Source organism: Cottoperca gobio, chromosome 7 (assembly GCF_900634415.1).
Source record: "Cottoperca gobio chromosome 7, fCotGob3.1, whole genome shotgun sequence".
Taxonomy (NCBI): domain Eukaryota; kingdom Metazoa; phylum Chordata; class Actinopteri; order Perciformes; family Bovichtidae; genus Cottoperca; species Cottoperca gobio.
Window position 1 is genome coordinate 20572219 of NC_041361.1, and position 27500 is coordinate 20599718.

At 41.3% G+C, this 27500-nt stretch overlaps 1 protein-coding gene across 3 annotated transcripts in view; it reads right to left on the reverse strand.

Annotated features, from left to right (window-relative positions):
- Positions 1–26425, reverse strand: part of lamb2 (laminin, beta 2 (laminin S)) — a 44122-nt gene extending 17697 nt beyond the window's left edge. For 2 of the 3 annotated variants that reach the window (XM_029435982.1, XM_029435981.1), the window contains exons 1-10: positions 26303–26425; positions 25910–25975; positions 10618–10787; positions 10311–10446; positions 6907–6980; positions 6589–6777; positions 5259–5322; positions 1145–1347; positions 887–1007; positions 110–298 (exon numbers count right to left, since the gene is read on the reverse strand). In XM_029435982.1, the coding sequence (XP_029291842.1) occupies positions 110–298; positions 887–1007; positions 1145–1347; positions 5259–5322; positions 6589–6777; positions 6907–6980; positions 10311–10446; positions 10618–10787; positions 25910–25940 (1177 nt within the window). In that variant the 5' untranslated portion in view covers positions 25941–25975; positions 26303–26425. Of the gene's footprint in view, positions 1–109; positions 299–886; positions 1008–1144; positions 1348–5258; positions 5323–6588; positions 6778–6906; positions 6981–8918; positions 9752–10310; positions 10447–10617; positions 10788–25909; positions 25976–26302 lie in introns of those variants that run through there. The other variant, XM_029435983.1, reaches the window with a different exon arrangement.
- Between the last annotated feature and the right edge of the window lie 1075 nt (positions 26426–27500).

Genomic DNA, 27500 nt, shown 5'->3' on the forward strand with positions numbered 1-27500 from the left:
ACACACACACACACACACACACACACACACACACACACACACACACACACACACACAAGTTATTTGTTTTATCTGTATAAAAAAACAAAGTGCACACACACACACTCACCGACACAGACTCGTGGGTCCCTGATATCCCTGATAGGGTCTTGATAGTAGAAGGGTTTGCACATCTCACAGTTGCGTCCCATGGTGTTGTGCTGACAGTTGTCACACACTCCTCCGCTGACGTTTCCCATCGCCAAATACACCGCCATATCAAAGTGGCACAGGGTCGAGTGGCCGTTACAGTTACACTCTAGAAAAAAGGAAATCCATTTTCAACTCATTAGTCATTGCCGACGTATTGTCTATCTGCTGTTTGTTACGATCACAGGCACATGCAGCGCAGGTTAGACATTTAGTTGAGTTGTAAATACCTCAAATGGTAGTTACTGCGCTTTTATAGTTACATTTAGGGCTGCGTCTAAAGATTATTTTCATTATTGATTAATCTGCAGATTCTTTTCTAGATTATTCCTGTGGTCTATAAAATTAAATACCAGTTACTAAAAGTCCAAAGTGATGTCTTTAAATGTCTTGTTTTGTCAGTCCAAAACCAGAAGACATTCAGTTTAATAAAATATAAAAACAGGGAAAAGCAAGACATTTCCATATTTGAGGCTAAAAACAGCATTTTCTGACATTTTTCCATGAAAAATTACTTCAGCGATAAACGGATTATCAAATTCATTGGCAATTATTTTTCAGTTTTTATCAGCCTTATGACAGATTAAAAAGTAGCAGTACATGTGATCTCTTTTGTCATTAATGGTTATTGGCTAATAAATCAGTGACGTGTTTGCACTTCACTGATTGTTCCCTTCGCCTCCTCCTCTGTGCTCACTCTTGCAGGCGTTGGTGTTGCGTCCCTCAGCTGGTTTCCAGGGCAGGTCGTTGTAGAAGTCATCACATTCCTCACAGTTCAAACCCTTGCTATTATGCTTACACACACACCTGCCGTGAACCTTAAAAGAAATATGAGTGGGAGGTAAAGTAATCTATTTGGAATGAAGAATCAAACACTTTGAAATGATGAGAGTAAATTACAGGAGAAAAACTGCTAATTAAAAGTCTGTACTGTAAGTGAAGCCTCGTCACTCACCATTCCTTCTATATCATCACTGCTGCCATCGATGGGGGCGCACTCAGAGGCGTGGCCATAGCAGAAGCAGTTTCCGCGTACGACAAGCTCGTAGATAGCGTAATAATACTTTTCTTTGATTTCAGCTCTGGGGTCCAGCAAGTTGTCTCCCAGTGTGTGAAGCTTGGTGAAGTTCACTCTCAAGTTAGTGATCTTTAGCTGGTCTGTTGGGAAGAGGACATGAAGAGAAGAGAGTAAGAAAGGGAGAGGAGCAGAATGCAGGTGCATTTCATTCACATGGACACCGGAGTTTAGTTCAGTTTTGTGCTACATGAGGGCTGGTAGTCTTATGGTGGATGGTGTGACACAAGTCGTTGAGGTAAAGGATGAAGAACAGCAACTAAAAATAATTAATTAAGAATACAAATACACACACACACACACACCCGCGCTACACAAAAGCCCTTTTGCACCAGCAAGAGGAAGTCAGGCGGAGCATGACAGAACTGAGTGTGTGGCAAAGCATTATGGGTGAACAACAGTTAATGATCTGGGATGGTCTGAGGATTAGTTAGTCCTCTGAATGTCGAGGCATGTTGAGGTTACATTGAACGGAGGAAGAACAAGAGTAGTTTAAATCCAGATGACATGTAAAATCATTTCCATTAGGTAGCATTGCTAGTGCATATTGCAAACCAAAACCTGCAACATCACCATAATGTGACATGACTGAAACCAGATAATTAAATGTATTATTATATAAAACATTTGATTTTTCTAGCTGTGTCTTTATCTAAATGTGAGAATCATTTGGAAAGTGTTAACACACTCACAAAGGCAGCATAGAAATAGTTCAGACCAAAATAGAATGAGACTAGAATGGACCCTTTTAAATAAATTTAGCAGGATGGTCAGAGCGGCGGCCATTTTTTATGTGACGATGGCAAAGAACTGTGACCTTTGCTGCTTCTGTATGAACGGCGTGTTGAGGACTCACTAAGCAGTGCAGCAGGACGGAGTATGGAGGCGTCTTTTGTCTCCTTTGCATTTATGCTAGAAAGGAATTGTACGGAACATTCCGTTACAAATAACTCAACCATGACTTCTGGTTTCATACGGGACATGAACAGCAGTCTCCTGGTTGAAAGTCTGGTGTTTTTGAGCCACACGTCCGCCCCAACCTCCTTCCTATTCAGACTTTGTCCGTCTTTATACTCCCTGGTTCAAGATTACGTGGATTACATACAAACTAATTATGTAGAATGAACACAAATTACAGTGCATTACTTTACGTAGGTATAGCTACGCACAGTGTATGAGAGCAGCATGGACCTGTTCCTTATGTGCTAATTGTTTTGATATTGTGTTTAAGGAGGATTAGCTCTCAGAGTGTTGTTGCTGCTCGAATTCTTTCAGAGCTCCGTCAAAAAGGAAAACCGTATCTGCCGTATTTTACAGTATAAGATATAACAATTTGCTATAAATAGTTAATTCCTTGACGTATGTGTCTCTGACTGAACTGAACAGGGTCTCCTAGTCCTACTCCTAGTCCAATTCCCCCGCTTCAAAGGACAATATCCAAATGTCATTTGTGACTTTCAAGTACATTTCCGGGAAGGGGAATATCCAAAAATGACGGACAATAGTGGACTGTGGTGTTGAATTGATTCTAACCACATCCTGCCTCTTTGCCCTCTCAAACTATTTGGAGACGGTTCCTATTCGGGAGAAGGATAACTCCTTTCCAGAGAAATGTGTCTGTCTTTTCACCCTGTCAATCTGCCGGAACATCTTCCGCTGCTGCAGTCCGGTTGTTAGCCTGTAGTCATTGGCACACCCACACACACTAATGCAGAAGTACCTCAACATACCATAATACTTTACACACAGGTTCACAAGGGTGCACACGCTTCTCCCTTATTTGTCAAACACAATTACTAGCACTGCTGTGCTTCCCTAGGGCCCTTTCCCATGCCAACAGCAACAGTTACAAATGATTACTTGTTATGGTTACTGCTTCACATGTCGTAGAATTACAAATAACACTTTAAATAAGTAAATGAGGCACAAAATAATGTGGTCATTTTAGAATACATTTGTATCACCATCATTATCAACATGATGAATATAATTTTAAGGATTATTTTAAGGATTAAGAGCATTTGTCAGAGCAGCCAGCTTAGAGTCCTCTCTACAAAAAGAAATACCTCGGTCATGACCAGCATTTCTTTGCATTTTCTTTTGCGTTACAATAAATTGGCTGAAATGTTTCATGGGAGGCTTTATTTTGGTCCATACTGTGACCCCGCACCACTGACTTTATCTGCAGTTATACAATCCCTCACCGACAGAGTTGATCCCTGCAGCTCCACAGCACTAAGATGTAAAGACCTAAAATACCAAGTTTAGGAACGCTGATATATTGCTGGCTATGCGTTAAGGTCTGCCAATCAATGAGGCACAATATGTACAAACACATGCTGGGCTACAAAACTGCATTGGCAATTGTGTTTAGATGGCAACGTATTTTCATTTGTTTTTTGACGTATCACAAATACATTTCAAATCAAAGTCCGTGGAAGTCTGCATAGGGAGGATGTAGACTTCTGCCTGTGCCCCGTGTGACACCAAAAGTCAACGTTGACTCATTTTTATTTATGTATGTAAATTGAGTTACATCAGAAAACGTACTTATTTTAAGCCAAGCTGTTAATTTACTAAACACAACCAAGTGGTTTTGTTGAGGTTTTGTTTTGTTTTGTTTCAATTCACAATGTTAACCACGTGTTTAAAACTGCGACCGTAATCTGGGGGGAAATATGATTCACTTAATTGAGTGCAGTTTAGTTGTATGGGAACGTAATTTATTCGGAGACAGGGTCCACAGAGACAAAGGTTAGCCTGAAACTCAGAGCCAAAGTTCCCACTTGTCACTCAAGTGATGCAGAAACTATTTTAGCCAACAGGAATGACTTTGGATGTTGATTCATTGTCTTGACAACAGCAGACAGTGAATATTGATTGCTCAGCTGTGAGGGGGTCAGGGCTCGTCGTGTGGGCCGGTTGCAGTGAGATATTTAACAACCGAACAAGACAACCTCTGCTGCTGCATTGGCAACGAAGCTCGGGTTTCTGGGAAAAGCTCTCATGTCCTGCCAGTCCAAACTTGAGGGCTAGGACAGTGAGGCTGTGTGGGAGAGAAACAGCTGCCTTTCACATCGCTCCATGTCTTCCACACAGCAGGGTCATGTCTCACATCCCGGAGAGGAGAGGGGCTGTTACAGTCTGTAAAGTGTCACAGCTGGATAACAAGAGCTAAGTGTGTCGGCTGGAGGTTGATTTATGGGGACAAATCTGACGATAGCTCGCAGGGAGAGAAAAAGCCCCTTATCATTTATTACGTTTAAAGTCAAACTGAAATTTGAATTCTGCACATTGTTTTTGTACATAAAGTATAATGGGTTTTTTTTGTTGTGTTTCTGAAGAGAATAATTGTGAATTGTGAATCACGTTGGTTCGGCGGACAATTCTCTCTGGCCAATCACTGAGGTGTTTTAACTCCACCTTCTAGTATCGGCTTAGCTCGCTTGGAACCTCGACTGGCACCTGAGGGCCGGTGTGACTGGGAGACACGCTGTCACCCTCTGGTCCTGATGTGGCGACAGCAAATGATCAGACTGTTAAAACGCACAGGAGCAGGAAGCCCTGTAACCTCAGCACCATGTCACTCCATGGTTTTGAATACCAATCAAATGAAAGTGCTGTCAGTGTCCGTCAGAACCAAAGATTCTCACTGCATGGACACCTGGTACTTTTTTTTGGTAATTACAATTTTGACCAAATAAGCACACAGCTCAAAACAAACACCAAGGATTTATATACCGATTAACTTAATGAAAAACTATTTTATTTCATTTCGACTTTAACTTTCTGTCATTATTAGTATGATGTATTTTATGATATGTTTGTCATAAGAGCTTATTTTTACAACATGCGCTGTAGAGCTTTTACATCAAAGAGCCTTCTGCCTGTGGGGGATATTTACTTTCTCTTTTCTGGATATCCTTTTTCTTTTTCTCCACCCCGTAATGTTATACACCATTAATCTGCTGTTGAAAGTATGAGCGTGACCTACTCTGGATGTTTGGGCTGTATGGATCCTCAATCCTGATGGCGGGTTCCAACACTCTGTAGATGACCTAGGGCAGGACATACATATTATACACACATCAGATACTGTATTCAAACTATCTGAGACTTGAAATACTAATAGAATAAGCAGGGACATATGTAGCATGAGTCTGAATCTGTGTGGTCAGTGTTCCTGAGCAGTATCCAATGTGCTCTATAGATTTGGGTTAGGGTTATTTATCCTCTCTGTTTGGCATGTTGTCTTTTAAATTCTGTCAATTAAATTGGTAAACTTTGGACAGAGCCAGTCTGCATGGTTGGATGACTGTGCTGGGATTGGCTACTACTCTTTGCCTTGACGAATCCTTGTGATGTGCTTTGATACACTGTGACAAGAGTGTCTGGAAGAGGCATTAAGTTGTTAAATTGTACTTATTCAGCAGCTGGCTAGATAATGTCATATATCAGAGCGCTGTTGCAATGCCGTAGACGCTGCATCTATCTAGGCTTTCGTCAAACGGAAATAGGCGTTTAATTTAAAGTTAACGGTAAGAAAAACGGTAGACCGAGCCAGGCTGGCTGTTTCCTCTGCTTCCAGCCTTTATGTTAGGCTGTTAAAATAATCTACTGTGAGTGGTAAGTGTCACGCGTTCCACTCACTATTAGTTTGTTTTCATTTTGTTTAACTTGTCATTAATTCTCTTATCATTTCAGATCCTGTCTCCTCCTCACTGCCTGCAATCAACTCATTCCTCTCACCTGGTTTCCACAGCCCATCTCCTCTCCTGCTTCTCATTCCCTCACTAGTCTCTCAGAGGATATATACCAGTTCACTCCCACTTGTTCTCTGCCAGATTCTCTTGTGTTTTCCTGCCATTTCTCAAAAGGTTTAGGTTGTTTGCGCGGCCACAGCCATTAGAAACTTTAGATTCCAAAAAGTAGGAACAAAGAATAAAAACACGTAACCTTCATATTGAAAACTATGCATTCTGAAATTGCGTCAAATTTGCATATATATATATATATATATATATATATATATATATATATATATTCTTTTTTAAAGTTATATTTTTGGGCTTTTCATGCCTTTATGATAGAGAAGTGCAGATTGTGAAAGGAGGAGAGAGAGGGAACGACATACAGCAAAGGCCACAGGTCAGACTCGAACCAGTGGCCGCTGTGGGCAAGGACTAAGCCTTTGTATATGGGACACCTGAGCTACCGGTTGAGCTACCGGGACGCCCTAAATTTGTATTTTTAGTCACTAAAATGAAATAAGTTTGTGTTTATCTTAAACTTGACCTGTCCTATTAATTTAATCAATCGCTCACCTCTCCCTCCGTTGACGGCTCAATGTCAGAGTAGCGTGACTCGCAGATGACATCGTTAATATTAAGCAAAGGACCCTGGGTGATTCTTGGAAAGGTAGTGGCGCAGTCGTGGGAAAAGTAGCGGTACACCTGCCAGGTGCGACCAAAATCAGACGAGCGTTCGATCAGCATGGCCGCCGGACGGAAGGTCTGTAAGAGAAGAATGTTTTAGAAAAGTTGATTTTGTTAAGCAGAACGAAAACAAATGGAGCTGCAAGTCAAGTTTCAGCTACTTGGCGTTACAGGTCAACATAATGACGACCGAAGCTTTTATCCTACCTTGAAGGTCATAATCAGATGAGTGAAATGAAACTCTGCTTCCAGATCCAGCTGGATACAGACATCCGACCTTCCTGGGAGAGAAAGTGACAGAGAAATATTACATTTACTTAAAGCCAGTTCCCTTTAGAGCTAATGACTGTCACCTATATTGTATGAATAATTTATAAACCGTGTTTTCCATCAATATCATCACTTTCTGACGGATGGAGGACAGAGAATAATGGCTACCCACGGTAAGTGAAGTAGCAACTGTGCGTTTGGCTTGAGGAATGGCATGTTGACAGGAAAAATCAGTCTTGGCAGGAGAAATGCAGAGAGCATGTCAAAGCCCACACACTTCCTGAGTTGTACAGCACCAAATATTCTGAAGGACGACTTTCACTCTTCTTCTCTGTGTTGTGTATTACATGTACAGAAGAAAGCCAAGAGCACTTTCCTGTTCCTGCATACGTGCAAACGTGGCACCACGTGAATTTTGTATTTTAACTTTTAAACTGGTGATTTGAAGACCGACCACAACACAGGTCTGTCATGCACACATGCAAAACATCAAATTCAGAATTTGTTTTGATGCCAACATAGTTACATGTTTTGCAACAACGCATGTGCCTACACACATCCATGTATCCTGGGGATATTCCCTTTTTAACATCTATAACTTGCAGGTAATGACAGTGTGAATGCATGTGGCACACACCCTGAGGCATGTTAGTGAGTTGGGGAGCATTCGGGAAGCAAACGAGAAATGCAAATGGTATCCTGTGTTATATATTATGGTGAACCTACATATCAAAGCTGCACCCATCAATGTTTCTGTATAAACAATACGTCAAACATGTGTGGCTAATTTGAGTAGGTGAATAAAGATGTAAAGACTTTCTACAATAAAGGGAGTAAACTTGGCATGTGGTGAATAAAGAAATGCTGATATGAAATAGTTCCCAAACTATAGCTGCTATGTATGTTACCCTATACGCGTTGAGTTAATGAAAAGCCAGGATTAGGCTCAATGATTTATTAAGTTACTTTTAATGTGAAAAACACATGTTCTGTTTATATAATGTGATGCAGTACTATACTACTAATCTACCGAGTAGCAAACAAAGTATCTCAAATTGGCTCCACGTTGACAAACATTTTGCTGATAAAAGTTATTTAGTTTTACCTAAGTAACCTTTTGAATCCAAGACTTTGACTTGTCATGGAGTATTTTTAGATTTCTGAGTAGATACGGGAGGAAACGGTGAATCTTAACGCAACTCATACAGGCAAGTGTGACACATGGTTAAGTTAGCCCACAACAAGTACATGCACACATCGACACAAACACCTTCACAATCAACCACAAATCAACAGTACAGGAAGGAAAAAGATGGAAAATAAATAGTAGGAAGGGTGTGACAACTAGAAAAGAGGGAGATGGAGAGCGAGGGAGAGAGATAGAGAGAGAGGGGAAGATAAATAGGGAGAGAGAAAGAGGGGGAGAGAAAGAGGGAGATAGGGAGAGAGACACACAGAGAGATAAAGAGGAAGAGAGAGATAGAGAGGGAGAAAGAGGGGGAGAGAGAGAGATAGAGAGGGAGAGGGAGAGAAGGCGAGAGAGAGAGAGAGAGAGAGAGAGAGAGAGAGAGAGAGAGGAGCGAGAGAGAGAGAGAGAGAGGGGCAGAGACAGAGAGGGAGCGAGAGAGAGAGAGAGAGAGAGAGAGAGCGAGAAAGAGCGAGAGAGAGGAAGAGGGAGGGGAGAGAGAAAGCGGGAGAGAGAGGGGGAGATGGAGAAGGAAAGACAGAGAGGGAGAGAGAGAGAATAAATCTTGAGCCTTGCTGATAGAGAGGTTTGTTGGGCCTAAAGTTCTTGTACTTTTTACATCCTAAACTGTAATGGAAAAGACTCACTTACAGTGAATGCCTGTGTTCGTGCATGTAATCCTATGAAATTCCAATTAATAAGTGCACACAATCGTCCCTCTGTAATCATATCAAACAGGCGCACTGTGCCACCATGGACATACCAGAAAGATGCCATGGAAAAGCAGCAGCAACCAGGAGTAAAAATAGCCAGGATACTTCCTGTGCCCCTTCTTCTTCTTCTTCTTCTTCTTCTTCTTCTTCTTCTTCTTCTTCTTCTTCTTCTTCTTCTTCTGTTTCTCTCTGTTCTATTCTGGGTCTAGCTCTGCTGCTGCACAGTACTGTCATCAGCAGCTCTCCATCACAGCAACATGGCTCACAGACATCTGAAATGAGCCTTATGTCCAACTCTCTGCACAGAGCTTTGTCATTGTGAGTGGAAATACATCAGTTCCCCTCCCTGTGCTTACTGTCTCTCTCTCAGTCTTCAGTACTCCTCCAACTCTCACTTGTATCTTGCCATCAGAGCTTAAACGTTTCTCTTTCCCCGTCTTTCTCTCTGTTGAGAAGCCAGAGCAGGGCCTACTCTGTTATTAAGCCCATCTGTAGCTGGTCAGAGTGTGTAAGTGTTTGTGTGCAAACGTAATACGGCTTTTAAAATTCTCTATTTCTACCAGTTTCTTACTGCTTGTGTGGTTTCAATAAACTTTAAGGATCTTGTTCCTTTTCCAATTATTTCCCTGTTTCCAATTGAATTATTTCCGCTTCAACATCCACTACTTCATCTTTTTATATTCCTTCATTTTTTCCCTTCTATCTTGCCTTGCCTTTGACAGGGTACAGGACCGATTTAATGCAAACAGAATGAATGGTTTAAAGGTTTGGTGCAAATGAGCAGCCATAAAAGTAAAAGTCACATCACACGGTTACTAACACATTTAGGTTGCTGAGAATTGCAAGGTAACATTTACTAATACGGCACCCTTTATAAAGAGTTTAAAACTTGTAACTAATGTCTTTATTAATGTCAACAGAATATGAGTAATGCTTTACAGATCAGTCTTTAATTATAAATTCTGACATGGGAGGTTGTGAAACATTATTTGGCTTTTCTGCTTGTTATTTTACTTATACAATTGCACTTTTAATTTGTGCCTATCACTCATCTATAAAGTACGAGTAAATGGCTTATTAAACACTAATAAATCTTTTATTTACAGTTTATAAGCTCAAACTTTTATCAATATTCAGTCAGGATCTTTTTTAACACTAATTATTGTGTTTATTAAATATCTTCCACTTAAAATATTTTTTTACACTGCATATGTGCATATCTTTGATTTTCATCTTGTTATGAGATACAGCTATTTTTGCATACTATATTTTAGTCTTTGGTCACATGGGACTGCTGTCTTTTTGTAAAATATGACTGAATATAGTAAACTCAAGACTAGATACTAAGACTAAATATAGTATGATAAGAAAAGCTCACTTTATAAATGTTTTCCTGAGATGCATGTCAATGCAGGACAGAAGTGAGCACAAAGCCTTCTCACCGTTCTCGGACTGCCACCAGGACTTCTTGCGGTGAGGTTTGAAGGTGGTGATAACGTTCTCTATCCGGTGGTTGATGGTGTTGTACACTGGGTCATATGGTCGTCTGGAGTCACAGTCAAAACACTTCTTCTCATCCTGTGGCAGGGCACAAGAGAAGATCAGGGTTACAGGGTCAAACGTGAAGGACTTCAGGGATCAATGAGAAACCCAGAACAGACGTGTCTCGCTCCATCTTATGAGACGTGCAGATCAATGGTTTTTATTTGACTTAATATCACAGATGTGTTCAAACAGACACACACTGACCTGCAGATGACTGACAATGCAGTAGGGGTCTTTTCTCCTCATCCCGCATGTGGACGAGGCCTTCAGGCTCTTCTCTCGTCCAACCAGCAAGTCCCCCGTTGCTGGGTAACAGCTGCCATGGGCACAGCCGTGGCTGTAATCGGGCTCCTGGCCAACGGCAGCAGCCAGGACTGGAGGGAGGGGAACAGGAAATGGATTACAATCAACAGGAAACAGCAGTGCAGAGTGGCATCGTCCCCTTTATAGAGGACCCATTCACAAGCTTTGTTAGTAAATAAAGTTCTTGAAATCAGTACCCGTCTTTCTGTCGTAAAAAAATGGAAAACATCAAAAGCTCTTATCGCTTCCTGAGGAAGACAGAGTCCAGGGTGGGGAGTGAAACTGCAGGAAACTCAGGAGCTAACCTAATTCTGTTACAGTAACCTGGATCAGTTCTTCATTGTGCTTTGTTCCACAAACATATCATGGGCATAAAGAAGTGAATAAAGAGGCAAATGCAGACGGAGACTGGGATCCTGAAATCATTTTCATTCCCATGCTTAATGCTTAGACTCAGAAAATGCAGAATTGTTGGAAATGTCAAAAATGATTTCACTATATTTAATATAGAGTACCAGTCAAACGTTTGACTAATATAAAATAATAAATTAAAAACCAATGCGAGGCCCAGAAACTAATAAAAAATGTTTATTTGTTGTCAATGCAAACTGTGATAAGTTATCACATTTGTCAGAGTTTAAGCTCTTGGGGAAAACATTTTCCAAAAACATCTTGTGCAGAAGCCTCACAAAGGTCATGGGGTGCAAAGGGCTTATTGAGCTGGACGCTGGCCCCCCGCAACTCGACAGTTACTGCTTGATCAGGAGCCGATTCAATGTTGAGACAACATCCAGTGGGAGGAGGAATATCTCAAGGCTATACCCTGCAGGTTAACAGGCGCTGCTGTCTGCAAGAGTCCCATAGAACTGACCTAACAAAAGGCCCCAGCTACAGGCTAAATCTGGAAACTACCAGGTCAACTAAGAGCAGTAACGTTTGGAAGTATAACATCTTAAAAATGAATGAATGATTATTTACTAGTAGCTTAATCTTCCAGATGAAGATGTGACATGAACATATCTGACAGAAAACTAAGGAAGTCTGATCGAAATATATTTACTGTCCTGTATTTATGACTTAAGAGCAGGTGGAGGAAAATAATTTGACAGGATAAGCTTTCTAAGTTTATAACAAAAACAAAGGTAGGAAAAAAAGGTTTTGGCAGGTGAATCATTTTTTTTCCTGAAGTGCATCACTGCTTCATGTTCTAAAAAGGACTTCAAGCCGCAGACTAAAATACATTTCTAGCCAAATGAAAGACATGACAGTAATGTTACATAACTTTCTAACACACACTATATGTAGCTTGTGTTTACAGTGCATGGAGAAATTAAAACTCACCTGGAAGAAAACATGAATGTTTTTAGTCCGATTTAGAACATGGGATAGTGGTGCACTACAGCCTCTTGTGGCCAACATTAGTATTACAGCAACAAACACAACATTTTTACCTGGCAACTTGTTCCACCTGTTTGCTTAAGTCATAAGCACAGGAGAGAAAACATTTTAGATCAGACTGAGAAAATGGGTTCAACCAGACTTATTTTTTTTCTCAGGGCTTCCTTAGAAAGCTTATTGACTTGGTATAAATGTTGCACAGATAGTGTGTCATTCTATGTTACAGCACTAGAGCCTTAGTGTGACTGAATAGTCCTGCTATGTGTGGGAGTTAAAATAAACCTTATAAACTTTCATGACAGCCAGCAGCAGCCGCCACACATTCCACTGCACAATTTGACGTGAATTTCTCCCCCGACATGCCTTTGGGACCTTTGTGTGCGTCTGTTGCTAAGAGGAAATGGGTATGAGGAGAGTGGAGACCCAGGGGTCCTGTTGTCAATCTATGGTCTGTCCACAACAGGTGTTTCTAATCCTGCCTTCATGTGTACATAGACTACACGGCAACATGTACCAGTAACACTCCTACACTGTATGTGAAATTCCACAAGCTTTGGAAAACAGATTTTATATTTACATTTCCCAAAAGAAAACTAAAAATGAACGCTTAGTCTTTTCCTGCATCAGTCTCCTTTACGTTAACAGTTGTAGTGTTACCAGGGCACTTGCTGTAGCAGCTCGTGCGATTTGAACTCTTTTTGATGGGACATTTTAAAGACCTTTTGCAAGCATATTATTTATGTACACATAGAGAAATTATAATCGCACAAAGAACAATTTAATTTGAGCAAACTTTAATCTTTCTCTTTCTAATCCCTCTTTTAACGTCCCGGCTCTTTGTGCTCTCCAGTCAGCCTGCATGGAGAAAAAGGTTGTGTGTTTTTTTGCTCACTCCTTATGTGATAATAATAATAATAATCTACAATTGATTAGCTTGCAAAACAATCTCTTACTGTGCTCAAAATGTCTCATCACTAACAAATATAGGAAAAAATATCATTCCAAATTTCGTTGTCCATGGACCAGCAACCTTTCACTGTAAGACTCTGTTACACTATGTTACCAAGAGTATGACTTTTTGATTCATATTTTTGTCCATTATTGAACTGCCTGACGTTCATCTAAATGGCCTCTAAATGATCTTTAATGCCTAAATTACAGCTACACTTTAGCATCTTTATAATAAGATTAGGACTGCAATTTCTACACCTCGTTTCCCTGGCACTGCTGCAGTGCTTTTATTTTTTGAATCAAAGAGAGACACAGCACATAATTAATGACAAAAGGCACTTTTCTTTTTTACTAATATCAATAGTTACTGAACCAATTTAAATATTTTGAGCCTGCGAAATAGTTTCCTTTCTGATCATTCACTTTGCATGTGTGTGTATACAATATGTATGTTTATAGGATACTTGATTGTGTTTTTTGTGTGAATATTAATCCTTGCATTGCATTGGACTGTTTGTCTTTTTAAGGACATTTTTTAAAATAATAATTGAAATAAATATTGTAAGCCTGCTGTGATGTGAGCCTTCTCTGTACCTGCCAGTGCTTGGATACAATTAAGGTAGACAGAGACGGTGCATTATCACAGTCCGACACTGCTCTGAGGCCAGCTGTAGATAGGGAGCCTGCTGGGAACAGTGCAGAGGAGGACACTCACACACATACACACACTGACTGTAGAGGAAACCTGTGTCTGCCTGGCATCTGGACAAGTCTCAGGTTGGTGCCAGCCAAGTGAGTAACAAGCAGATATGAGGTTAACATGCTGTAGGTGACAATCACACGCCTACTGTATGGAGGCCCTTATGTGCACCTGAGAGTCCAAACAGAGACACAAACCCACTTTTGCACACAGGCTCATCAGTTATAGTTACATAATCATAACTCAGGATTCATTCGGCACTGAATTGCAGAGCTGTGGACTTGAGTCACATGACTTGGAAGTCACACATTTGATGTCTTTAGACTTGACCTGACAAAATGTGCAACTCCAACAATGACTCGTGACTTCACTTTGACTTGAGCCTTTTGAGTTGAAAATACTAAAAACCTTCTTCTCCTTCATTTCCCAGATCTACTTTGTTTAAACCAACAGCATCTTGACTTGGGACTTGTCAGTCTTGACTTGGGACTTGTCAGTCTTGAGTTGGGACTTGTCGTTCTGACTTGGGACTTGTCAGTCTTGAGTTGGGACTTGTCGTTCTGACTTGGGACTTGACTTGCTTAGTTGAAATTCAACCCGACAAGTACATATCATTCTACGGATGCTGCAATTACCAAACGAATGTAATCATCAAGTGCTTGTTGACTACACAAAAGACACCTATTAGAGGATTTGTTCAAGTATAAGGTAACAATCTAAATGAGCTGCTTCACATTCATCATTATCAGCGAAGACGCTGACTGACATAATGGCCTGTGATAAAAAAAAGAAAAGAAGGTCTGGGGTTGTTCCCTTATCCCTTATCTGACTGACAGAGTGTGAAAAAACACAAACAGAGCAGGTCAGATGGTGATTTGATGGGAGAGAGAAAAAGAGAGACACAGTACAGAGCCTTTGTACACACAGTGGGAAGACCCACCCTGACACAACTTGATAGCTATTCTGGAAGCTATTGGCACACACTCAAAGGTCTGTGTGTGTGTGTGTGTGTGTGTGTGTGTGTGTGTGTGTGTGTGTGTGTGTGTGTGAGAGAGACCACAAAGAGCAAGGCAGACGTCTGATGTGTCATATAATCACAGGTTACTCGTTGTTGTCTTTTATCTCTGTGTGATTGTTTGTCTGAGAAAATCTACACGGGCTTAGCATGAGTTTGGCTGACATCACCACAGTCTCATCAAACACAATAATGAATCACATATTACTTATTATTACACAGCTGGATAGTGCTTGATGAAAACACATTTTAAACCACTGCACTTTGGTTTTAACAAATATATAATGCATGAATCCAGCCACCACAATCCAGAACAACTGAATTAGTCCCACCATGAAACGAGAATGACCGATGCATTTCTTGTTATCATCACACTGAAGCTTTAACAAATACAACTGGCAGGATGACGTCAGAGAGCTCGTATAGCTGACAGTGATCAGACCGCTGCAGACTTGATGTAAACCAGGGAAGGAAGCACAGTGGAGGGGGGGGGGGGCTGAAGGAGAGATACATAGATGATATCTATCACTTGGTAGACACTATTCACAAGACTTTTGACAGTGCCCCGAGTAAATATGTACTTTTATTGTAGAGGCCGTTTAGCTGTGTAAATGCAACATCCATAAACTGCAGGAGCTCATTGGGTGTTAAGATCAGACTTTCTGACATGAACAATGCAGACATATGGCATAAAACAATACTCTGTCTACAACCCTAAATGTCCCAGCTTAAAGGGCAAACTTGCCAGATTTGATGTAAATCAATGTTGATGGTAAATGCAGACGACTGAAGCAATACATTCCTCAGTGCATGCTATATTGACCATTACATCCTCTGCACTGTTGGAAACGTAACTAGCTTGCAATACAAGTGAAGAGAGCGGCATCTCGAGCGTGCCCCCTGGCCACCCAGAGGCCACGCAGAAACAGCCTGTAGTTCTTCCTAGCATCCAACTACGTCACTGTCACCTCAGATTACTGTGCTGAATGCAGGAAGAACAACAAATAGTGCAGCTGTGAACTCAGTTTTCTCGGTCAATATAGGACAAACTCAGGAATTTGATGTTTTAACAAATCAAATTGACTACATTTATCATCAACACTGATTTGACATCCACATAAAAGGTGGCAAATGTTCCTTTAAATCCCCAATATAGCCCTAATACTGGATTTCAGTTGTCATGGCATGTTCAGGAGTGTATTTTGCTGTGGATACAAGGTGAGGCTGAGTACTGGCATTGTGGCTTACAGGATAAGTTGACAAGTTCAGAGATCAATATTGTTTCCCTCAAAGTGAAAAGTTATCTGTTCGTTCTCATACTTTCTTCTGTAGCCATAAATGGAGAAGCAGCGAGGAATGCAGGCTGACAGCTGAGAGAAGAGAAGGGGGCTGCGGTGGTGCTGCTGGTGTGTGTGTGGGGGGTGGTCTCACCTCACAAAGCTCTGCTGTTCAACCAGCCATTAGCCTGTAACAGCATGCTGTGCACTGCAGCCCTGCACCACAGTGTGCACTATTCAGCTTGTTTAGCCTCTTGTAGTCACACACCCCATTAGGGTTTGTTATTGAGCTGCTTTTAGTGTCATATAGGTGACACTCTTCAAATTGCCCCACATAGACTGATTTTCTTGTCATATATGACTGTGGCGGCAGTTTAGGACGTCAATCAGGTGACAAGCTGTCCACTGTTGTTAACCTATTCTAGGCTTACATTTAAATAAAAGGCATGATATCATTATGTTCATGCCGAAAGACAGTGAAATCTGACTCTCAGCCAACAGTTCTTTCACATGAGGCAATGCTTTAACTGTCAGAGGCAGTGATACAGAGCGCACGGTGCAGTTTGCAGGGCATCCATCTTTCATAGCCACAAATGAATTCCCCGCAGGTGAGCTCTGCTTTTCATCCCTGCCTTTGATTTCCTCTTTGATTTTGACCAGTAGGTAAAACAAACAGTTAAGTACCTACGAGTGGCCTACACCGAAATGTTGTGTGCCTCAGCTAGTTGACACCATGTGACAAACTGCCCTTGTCGTTAACTTAAGAGATGCATGATGTGATGCAGCAAAAGAAAAACTCTCACTGATAGACGGCCAGGGAGACAGAGCAAACCTGCTCAGTTTGTTTGTTTGGATAGTCAACTAGATACATTGTAGGCCAATAGTTTTTCCCTTTGGTGTGTGCTGTTATTATATCTTCATTATCTTTACATGGGTGGCAGATTTGAGGAAAGCTCTTGATAAATGAGAAACACAATGAATCCAGATGCTTCAACACACAAGGTGAATGGTTTAATGAGCGTTGTGTGAATCATGTGATGTGACCTTCGCCATCACCAAATCTCAATATAGTTGCATTGCTAAATCCACCCTCCAAACTGTGATTGTCCAATCATAGTTTAGCAATTGGATAACTGGGGTCTGTTAGCTTTAGCCTCAGTCTGTTTTATTTTAACACATTACAAAGCACTGAGTATACATAGTTAGTATCTAGTATCATATCAAGTCAAGACTCTTTTGCAGGGTTCATATTGACAAGAGTCAGCTGGAAACATAGAAGGGCACTCGGAGAGCGCAGACCTTCGCCAATGCCACGTGAAAAATAATGTATGTACCCGCCCCATCATTCGAATCTACTTCATGCTATACCCTTCCACGGAGCAGGGCTTTGCAAAGGGTCAATGAAACCCCTACTGGAGACTTTGGACAAATATGTTAGACAGCACTCTCCGCCACCATAATCAAAACATCCACTGAGGGAATATAGTTAGGAAGAATGGTGTTCCTTCCTGCATTAGGGTTCATGCACTTGTAGGATTCATGAATTTAAGTAGAACTAAACCTGTTCACGAGGCCCAATATCTTACTTACTTACTATTTATTGGCTTTAGCTTTAATTTGTCACCCATCTGTATCCATCTAATCTTACAGAGTAACTAATCCTCCAGCTCTCTGTGTTGGGGGGGGGGGGGGGGGGGGGGGTAGGTGGCACCAACATGACACATTCCATTGGGACTGGCTGGCGAGACACAGTTTGCTGTCACATCCAAGAGTGTAAACAATGAAGGAAACTAAGAAAAACAGGCAAACAGAGGGATGCCGTGGACACACACACATTCGCTCAGACCGGAGGAGGAGGGTGAAGAGTTAAACAAAACATGCCGCCAAGAATATTAAAATGACAGCATGTTCAGATCTAATATCAGCTTGCCCGTGACAGTGAGCGGACAAGAATAGAATAATTTTTAAGACAGGCAATGAACTGCATACCTGACCTGAGTGAGTGTGGGACTAGATACACAGATATGTTTAGCACTCACCATCAGACTTTAAAACCTGGGAAGAGAAAAGTCAACAGCCTTTTACTTTAAACTCCCCCAAGCTAATTAGTTTACATTCTCCCTCTCTGCGTCTCCGTCCTCTCTTTGCTCTGCACTTAGCTGATAGATGGTGAACTCCCACAGCCAAACATCCAGCTGTTCTCCTCCCTCCTCGCCTCTTTATTATCCTCAGCTCTCACCTCCCATCTCTTCTCCTCTACTGTGCTGCTGCATCTCAGCAGCTCTGACTCCCCTCTCTGCCCCGCTGTTCACCTTCCCCACTTCCTCCCTTTCTTAGTCAGCGCTGAGGGCCTTGCTTATAAAAAACAATTGCTGACCTTGATGTCAAGTATTATTTATGAATATGAGAGCAGGCGGTGTGAAAGGACTCACGGCTGGAGAGGAATAATACAAATATCAAGTAATAGACGACAGCGCTCAGGCCTGCTCCACATAACAGTCTTACTTTGGGAGATAACAAAAGTGACTTTAGCACTTGATATATCACAGAATGTTAGTTATAACCATAGTCTGCAGCAATATGTGTTTCAGTACCACCGGTGGCTATAAACTCAAACACTGAGGTTCTTCAGAGGGTTCTGTCAATATTTCTTAAGGTGTTCAGTCCTGGGCCACATTGTGTTTTGTTTGTACATGCTGCCATTAAGGTCTATCATGTGAAATCCAGCCATCCATCAGTGTTTCCATCGCTCCGCAGATGACAGACATATCTATCTTTTGTTCTTCTAAATTGCATTTTATGTTTATTACTAATTGCATGGCTCAAAATCTGTCTCCAAACGTGAGATTTTGCTTACAAGGAATAGACGAAAAGACACAACCACCTTTTGCATCTAGCAAGAACCTTGAACCCAAAGTCACACTCTTTGTAAACTATTTCACTCATCTCCATTTCAATTCTTGGTTCACAAGCCTTCCTAAGAACCTGATCAAACATCTACAACTGGTTCAAAACACAAGAAGGATTCCCTAAAACTAACAGCACACAACACCCACATGTTAAAATCTACCGGTAGATTTGTAGGTGGATCTCATCTCCTCTCCATTCACTCACATTAACTGCTCCTCGGTGCAAGACCGAGGATTACTGAGGATTGAGGATTACATTTAATCCCCAGACACTGTAACAGTCAGCCTCTCAAATCTTACAATTTTTAAGAGAAAGCTTAAATTCATCTTATCAAATTTAACGAGAAACTTTGACTTTATTTCACCTCACCCTGTTTGTTTATATAAATATCACTTTTACTTGTCTCTTTTGAGAAATTCTTTCTGCTTTGTTTTTTATATTCCATTTCTATCTGTTATTACATAAAACTACCATGGAAATATGAGTTATCTGGCTTCGGACGATTTGTATTAAATAATCAATTCATATGGGAGAACATGATGGCCCAAACCGCTTCAAATCACTGGCTGTCCAACAGACAGAGGGGTTCAGTGAGTGTGGCCAGACGCTGGCTTTTACACAGGCTGTTAGATTCACAAGGTGAATGGGAGACAGCTGGTCCCACCGGAGGAAACATTCACATTCCCATCCCTGAAGACGTCTGCATCACTCCATGATGGAGAGGAAACATAAAATATCATAGCAACAGGTGGACAGTGGACACAAACTTAACAACGGTTGTTCTGAACTCATCAGCCTTCGTTCCCACAAGTATGCAGTTACTGATGATTCACTAATAGTCTAAGAGAGATCAATGCAGTTTCAATAGTCTGTCTGACCTCTATGTTCACCCTGGGAAAATGCAGGTTTATTAATTCTCAAACCATATTTGAAAATTAGAAATCGCTATTTCTTGGATACAATTAAAAAAAAATCAGTTCTCAGTCCTGATCTCTGCTCAAAGAACTCTCCTCGTTTAGATGTTGCATTAGTCCATATATTGCAATTTCCATAACAACAAAGTGTCTGCCATGCTGCCCGAAGCGCACACACGGCCAGCAGATGCTGGCTGCAGCCTGTCGGTCAACCAGCTCGTCCACCGGTTACTCAGCCGAAGAGAGCGAGTCGCTGTGGGTTTGGTTAGTGATGACGGTGTTGTGTGTTTGTCCTGGTGCTCAGCAGCTGCTCAGGGAGACATTGAGCGCTGAGCAGAAGGCAGATGTGCTCACTGATGCTAATCCGAACCTCTGGTGGAGAAAATCTGGCTCCACTTAGAAGGAAAGCGTAGAGAAAACTACAGCACACGAGTCATTAGTTGAGGCAAGCATTTAGTGTGTTGGTGAGACTTATAATAATCTGGGTAATGACTGTGTGGCGGCTTTCTCTCTGTATGTGCATCTGAGTGCATTTGTGTTTTTCAGTACAGTAAGAATGCTCGTATGTAAACCTATGACCAGCAATGAGTGTAATAACATAATAGTTTCCTGTGTAAGAGACAGAGAGGGTGACCTCTATGTGGCCAAAGGCTGCATACTCTGTGTGTAATTTAGAATACACAAGGGAGCACTGCATGTGTGTTTGTATGTGAAGTGATTTTCAAACTGGTGATGACCATATTCACCCCACGTTCCCCCTGAGAGAGAAAGAGAGTGGGAGAAAACTAATCTGCACAAATACACAATACATACATATATTCAGCTATGAAGCAGCTTTGCCAAGTCTGAGCAGTATTTAAGTGTCTTAAAAAAACTACAAAGACAACAACATGCAATCTCATGTCAATACCATTGAAATACAGGTGACCTGGAGCGTGAGACAACTGGCTCACATTTACAAGGTTTCATTAGACCTTTGTGTGCGCCTGTGTGTGTAATTACAGGGCTACAAGATGAAACCACTACACATTGTGGCCAGAAGTCGGACAATCTACCAAGACAACAAAATTGCATCCTTCCCTACTTTCTTCATTCCCCTCTTCCTTCCTTCTTTATTCCTCCTTCCATCCCGAGAGGCAGCCGTATCTCACTGTAATTGCTGCTATTAGATAACTAGAGGTGTGGAGGTGTCTGAGAGTGCTTTTAAACAAGCTGCGCAACACAACCTGCTATTACATTTGGCCTTAGTCCTGTAGAACACAGAAGAATCACAAAACACATGTCAGAGGTAAAGAGGGTGGACATGACATAAAGACATTTGTATTCCAATTGTGTTAAACATGGAACAACAGGCCTTTAACCAGGAAGAAAATCATATATACACTAATGCTAGTTTATACACGTTTCCATACACTACGGTAGCGTAAATATTAGGAGTTGGTTCATCGAGATAACAGATAGTTGTGCTCACTCTCTAGAGAACGAGATAACATAATTAAAACAACGGGAGTCGAAGCTCAAAAGATGGAAAAACAAGTGCAAAACATGATGGAAATATACCATTTCTGTGTTTCATTGGTTTTAACTCCTTCATATAATGTTTGGTAGGTTAATGTACAGCAATGCATATTGTATGAGATCATCATACTGTATGTTTGTAGCGTTGTCTCCGTCCTGTGAGAACCACGTATGTGTTCAGCTGTGCGACGAGGCATTCTGCAGCTGGTTCAAGAGGCTTTTTTAATTAGCTTGAGATGTTGGAGACTTTTCTCAATTTCAGTTTATCACAAACATTCCAAATGGAGATAAGTGGTTTTCACTAAACAGAACTGGTATGGATGTAAAATGTAATCTGAAAAGTAACTAAAGCTGTCAGGCAAATGTCAAAAGTGCAATATTTGTCTCTGAGATGTAGTAATAAAGAAGTGTAAAGTACAAGAACCTAAAATTTGTACTTATACTGTATAACAACATAAAAAAAGTGCTAAATCATCTCAGTGTATGTCAAATTGTTTATTTCCTGTTGCTATACCAACAGGCCTGTTCCACTCCACACTGTAAGCACATGGCAGCTCCGCTCAGGTTCACCACTGTACCAGCCACCCCATTGTTTTTAATGAGACCATCTCCATTTCATATTCCTCCTGCATGCCCCTTCATCCTCCCCCTCAAGTCCTCCTCCTCCTCCTCCACCTCTATCTCCACCTCCTCTTTTCATCCAGAGAAGCCCCTGCCAACAGGACGGGGAAACCTAACTCACCGTCCTTTCATAGAAACAAACCTGTTCCCTCTCCTCTCACCCCCCCTTCCCCCTGTGCCTAAAGTCTTTCTCTCTCTCTTTTCTCTTTGTCCTGATTCTTTCACCCCCCCTCCTCCAATTTTTCAGCCTCTCTCCCTCCCTGTCTCTAGTGCTAGTGGTTAGTAGGCTTTACCGCACCATTGTTCTGGCATCCGCTCATTTCCGGAGGCTGACGCTTACAAAGGCTTCGGGACACACACTCTCTCACTCCCACAGCCTAATGCCAGCCCTCACCTGCCCACACACACACACACACACACACACACACACACACACACACACACACACACACACACACACACACACACACACACACACACACACATCTGAGGAGAACGTCAGTAGTTCAACAAACACACACAAACCTCTAAGAAAGGTGAATTACAGAGGATTTACCTCAAGCCTCTTTCATGTGAAGTTTTCCTTTCTTGCTTCCTTCCCAATTCCTTCCTTCCTTCTTCTGAAATAATGATGAGTCGCTCCCTCAGTTGAACTTTATCACATCACTTCATGAAAAGTATTTTGCTAAATGAAACTCAAAGGCATTTACCGAAGGAAAAAAAACTATCATGTAAAAACAAAAAGCCGACAGAGTACAGTGTGCCCTTTTGCCTGATTTATGCTCAAAATTCAATTTGCTCAAGAAAACGTCTGCAGATGCAGATGCACACTAGAGCTGCAACGATCAGTCCACTAATCGCGTAGTCGATCGACAGAAAAATTATTGGCAACTTTTTTGATAATCAATTAATCATTTAAGTGATTTTTCATGCAAAAATGAAATATCTCCTCTCAAATGTCTCTTCCCAAATATGGAGATGTTCTGCTTTTCTCTGTTTTACATCATATTAAAGTGAATATCTTTTGGTGTTGGACTGACAAAACAAGACATTTCAAGACATCGATTAAGACTTGACACTGGGATGTTAACTTTTCCCTATTTTCTGTCATTTTATAGACCAAACCATTAAACAAGAAAATAATCGGCAGATTAATCGATGACAATAATCGTTACTTGCAGCCGTAATGCACACACACACACACACACACACACACACACACACACACACACACACACACACACACACACACACACAACCAGTTTCCTACAGTTCCTCCTTCCACCCCACCCCCCAGAGAAGAATAGAAATAGAAAGTGAAAAGAAAAAGAGAAGACAGGAGGCACTGCTGCTTCTTTTGTCCCTGTGATCAGCCTGAGCCCTTTCACTCTCCTTCTCTCTCTCAAACACACACACATGCATACATTCGTACACACAAGCACCAATTAACCCCGTCTCTGCCCTGGGGGTTTGGACACGACCCCTTGACCTTGGAGCTTGTCCTCAGAGGCGTCAGGAATCTGAATGGACAGCTCCCTGTCTCTATAATGACAGTGTGTGACACACACTTCACGTCAGACACACTTGTTCACCTTTCCGCTCTGAAACACGTCCGTGTCTCCTGTTTGCTCTTCTGATTCTTCTCTCATACACCTTCAGCTGATCCTATCTCTCTCTCCGTAGATCTTTTTACTTATTTACTCTCCAGACATTCAATCTTTCCACACTACTCGGCGGTTTCAAAGAGGTTCTCTCTCATCTCAGACCTTTTTCCTTTTACTGAGGCTTCTAAGTGTGATTTTTGGAATACCAGATCAAATGACGAAGAGTTTTTGGCTGCAGCCAAAATAATAATGCTCAATACATAATACAATTGTTAAACATACCTAGTGGAAACATGAACCTAATTTGAGATACTTGTAGGCTTATCTATTTATCTCATCCATTTAATCAATGTATTTTCTGAATGGCACAGCCCATCTTCGTCTTTTAAAGAATAGGTTCACATTTTTTCAAGACAATGTGAACAATGTGTACATTTCCCCCCAAAAATGTTAGAAACAAGTATGTGAAATTAGCTTTTTACAACTGAGCCCTGCTTTCGAATGTTATCAGGACATTAAATGGCCGTGATCACTTGTTTTCACTCGCATTGTAATGCTTCAGAAGATGCACACTGCGCCCACCAGTAGGTGAGAGTCTGCATATCCAACGTCATGAAAGGGTCTCTCTCTTGGTAGGTTACTCTTTCAGTTATGTTAGGTTTAGTAACTAAAACTAAGTGGTTAGGATTAAATATAATATAATAGATAAGTCGTACGTTTGTTATGTAACAGAATGTTGATTTTGTGTTTGTTTGACCCATCCATCCTACCACCAACCCTGAGTGGCCTTTATACTGCATCACAGGACTTCCTCACAATACAGCATGTAAAATACCCCAAAACTGTTCTAACTGTGGCAGAAGGATAGTAAGTGTATGTAAAAACACTTTACCATCACTCATGGTAAAAAGCAGAATTAGAAAATACATTTTTGAGGCCTTTAAGTGTGTACATGTTCTTATTGCTACTTTCCAATGTCTTTCCTCTTAATCTACAAAAGAAAAACTTCACAAAAACTTGAAGAAAAACCTGCCAAGGGTGGTGCGTGTCCTGAAAACTACCTCAGCCATCGTAAAGCAGAGCAGCAGTTGTGATCCGTGATAATGTCTGAGGAACATCGTGGGTGCTAACAGCAGGCACTAATAGACTTTAACTGGAGCAATGAGCCCATTGTCTTCGGCTGCAGGGAACAAAGCATTAGTTGCCATTTTATTGAGTGTCATTATTCAGATAAATCTTTAGCTAACTGATAGTATTGAGCACACATCCACTTTGCATGGAGTAGTGCAGGTGTCAGACTGCAATATTGATGACTTTTCTGAACTTTTCAGTCATTCTCCGGCTTTAAATTAGATAAAAGCAACAGATTTAGTGAAAAGAATCCTTCATCAGATACTGTGTGGCACTTAGTTCATTTCCCAGCCTTTCTTTATTTCTGTCACCCACACACAGAATGGTCTTAAACAGAGCTGGAGGTAGGTGTGGAGTGGGTGTCTCTATTTGCGGATTCAGCTGGGCTGTTTTAGGAGGACCATAAACAGAGCGACACCACCCACAGAGAGAGGCCGACAGACAGACAGAGAGAGACAGGGACGACCCCAGAGGGCACCAGGGGCCCTAAAAAAGAAACATCAGCTATCTTATCTCTGCACCGAGGCCGACACTGCCATCAACCGCACATACATCCACCGTGTTCAGGCTACTGTTTCTACCAGAGCTTCTGCTCCTTTTTCTGCACCGTGTTTAACTGGTGACAGAGAATGAGAGATGTTACTATAAAGTCTGCTCTTTGACAAAGAGACACACTTGATGAATTGCATTGACGTTCTTTTGGCCTCGACTTGGACTGTAAAATGTATTTAATACACTTTTGTATAGAACAAATAATCTTATCTGTTGTTAAAATCCTTATTATGTTGAAAACAAGAGACTATTTCTGCCAGTGGGCTGAGATAATACCTCTTCTCATAGCATTCTCACTTGCAGATACAACTCTGGAGCAAGTGTCAGCATCTTGTAAACATTACCAAGAACAAAAACAACTGATCTGGATTCACATGAAATTCCCATCCTTTTTTACTTGTTTGAAGTGAAATAAAACCCCACTTAACATCCACGAGTGTAACATGAATACATAAGCTCCATATTTTCCAGAGACTAATCAAAGAGAGCCCAGTGACCTGGAGACAGACTTCAGCCTTCAGTGAATCACTTCTGAGGATTTGTTATAGAGCAGAAAACATGGATTGACTTTAAAGCGTTCTCGGTGTGTACAGTCTACTCACCGCAGAGGAGCATTACCAGTGGCGCGTGCATCTCTGAGCGCGCCTCAACCCGCGGGCTGCAGCAACCTGTGGCATGTAACAGTTGGTGATGAACAGTAATATACACAGGGACATTCAACAAGAGTTTAATTTTTTTGGATTAAAATGAAATATTGTTGAAAAAGTTAGATTTGAAGAAGTGTGGCTTTTATTTTTTCCAACTGGAGCTCTCGACAGTGCAGTTTTCTCACTGTTTCTGATATATAAATGTTCTGTGTGGTGACTGTGCTGTTTAAAGCGGTTAATAAAAATAAAACATCACTGGGACTGTGTTCAACTGACCAATGTGTTAATCTGTCTGGCTGTCTTTAAACGTAAAAACGTGGGTCAGCTAATGACAAAAATGTCACTCACCGTGCTGTTTCAAAAGTTCGCTTCTCTTGTTGAGTTAGAGTAGTTTACAGTCTCTCTCTTGGTCCACTTGCTGCGGAGTTGCCGGACGGATGCGAAGCGGAGCAGCGTTGTTGCAATGAGGAGTCCTCAACTCCTGCGCCTCTCCGCTGGAAACCCCGGAGTGGAGCAGAAGAGTACGGAGTGGGGAGGGGGGCGCGAGCCGCGGGAGAAACAGGAGGTTTAGTGCTCGAGTCCCCGTGTGGGTTGATAGGGGGGGGGAAACTTTTTTCAGACATTTTCCACATATTTTCCGGAAAGTTTTCGTACATTTTTAAACGAATACTTAAGTAAAAGTACATAAGTATTATCAGCTAAATGTACTTAAAATATGAAAATGTAATTAGTGTGCAGATTGCATTATTATACCATTCTGTTTTATCACGAAGAATGTTACGTTGTCGTTCATCAATGTGGAAAATGTGTATACTAGGGTATAATTAGTGCTTCATATTATTATTTATGTAAAAGTTAAATAATTATAAGTGTCAAATAAATACAGTCAAGTAAAAAGTACAACATTTCTCTCGGTAGTGGAGTAGCATACAATGGAAATACTCAATCAAAGTACAAGTATGTCAAACACGTATGTAAGTGCAATGCTTGAGTAACTGTACTTAGTTAGGCTATGATATGAGTTATTTAAACTGACATATCATACTATAATACTATTAGCTTATAATTGATGTCATTTTCTAGTGTCATATGTTTCAGTGAGGCAGTACAAGAAGGTAAAACGACTAAAATGTTGCATGATTAAGATATTCTAACAGATCTTGTTTTTACACAAGTGGATAAGAAACAGTTTTAGATTCTTGATCGTGAAAAGTTGATCCTCTACAAAGCCAGCGCATGTTTTCCGTCGATCCCCTGTCTGCCTGCCTGTGTCTGGGAGCAGGAATGCGCGCTCCCTGCTGGACGGATTAGATTCCCTTTGATTGCACCCAATGAGCCACTCGTGACCGCGCAGGGATCACAGATCCCCGGCTGCCTGCTCAGTCTCATAACATCAGCCTCATCCAACAGGTGGCTGGGACCATCTCCATTACAGTCCTGCAGTGTGAAACAGATGTTTAAAGAGCTTCACATTAGCGTTTATCTGATAAAGTGAATTAATGTTCTGCAGACTAAACTGCAATCTATCACATGTTATTTGTTTGAG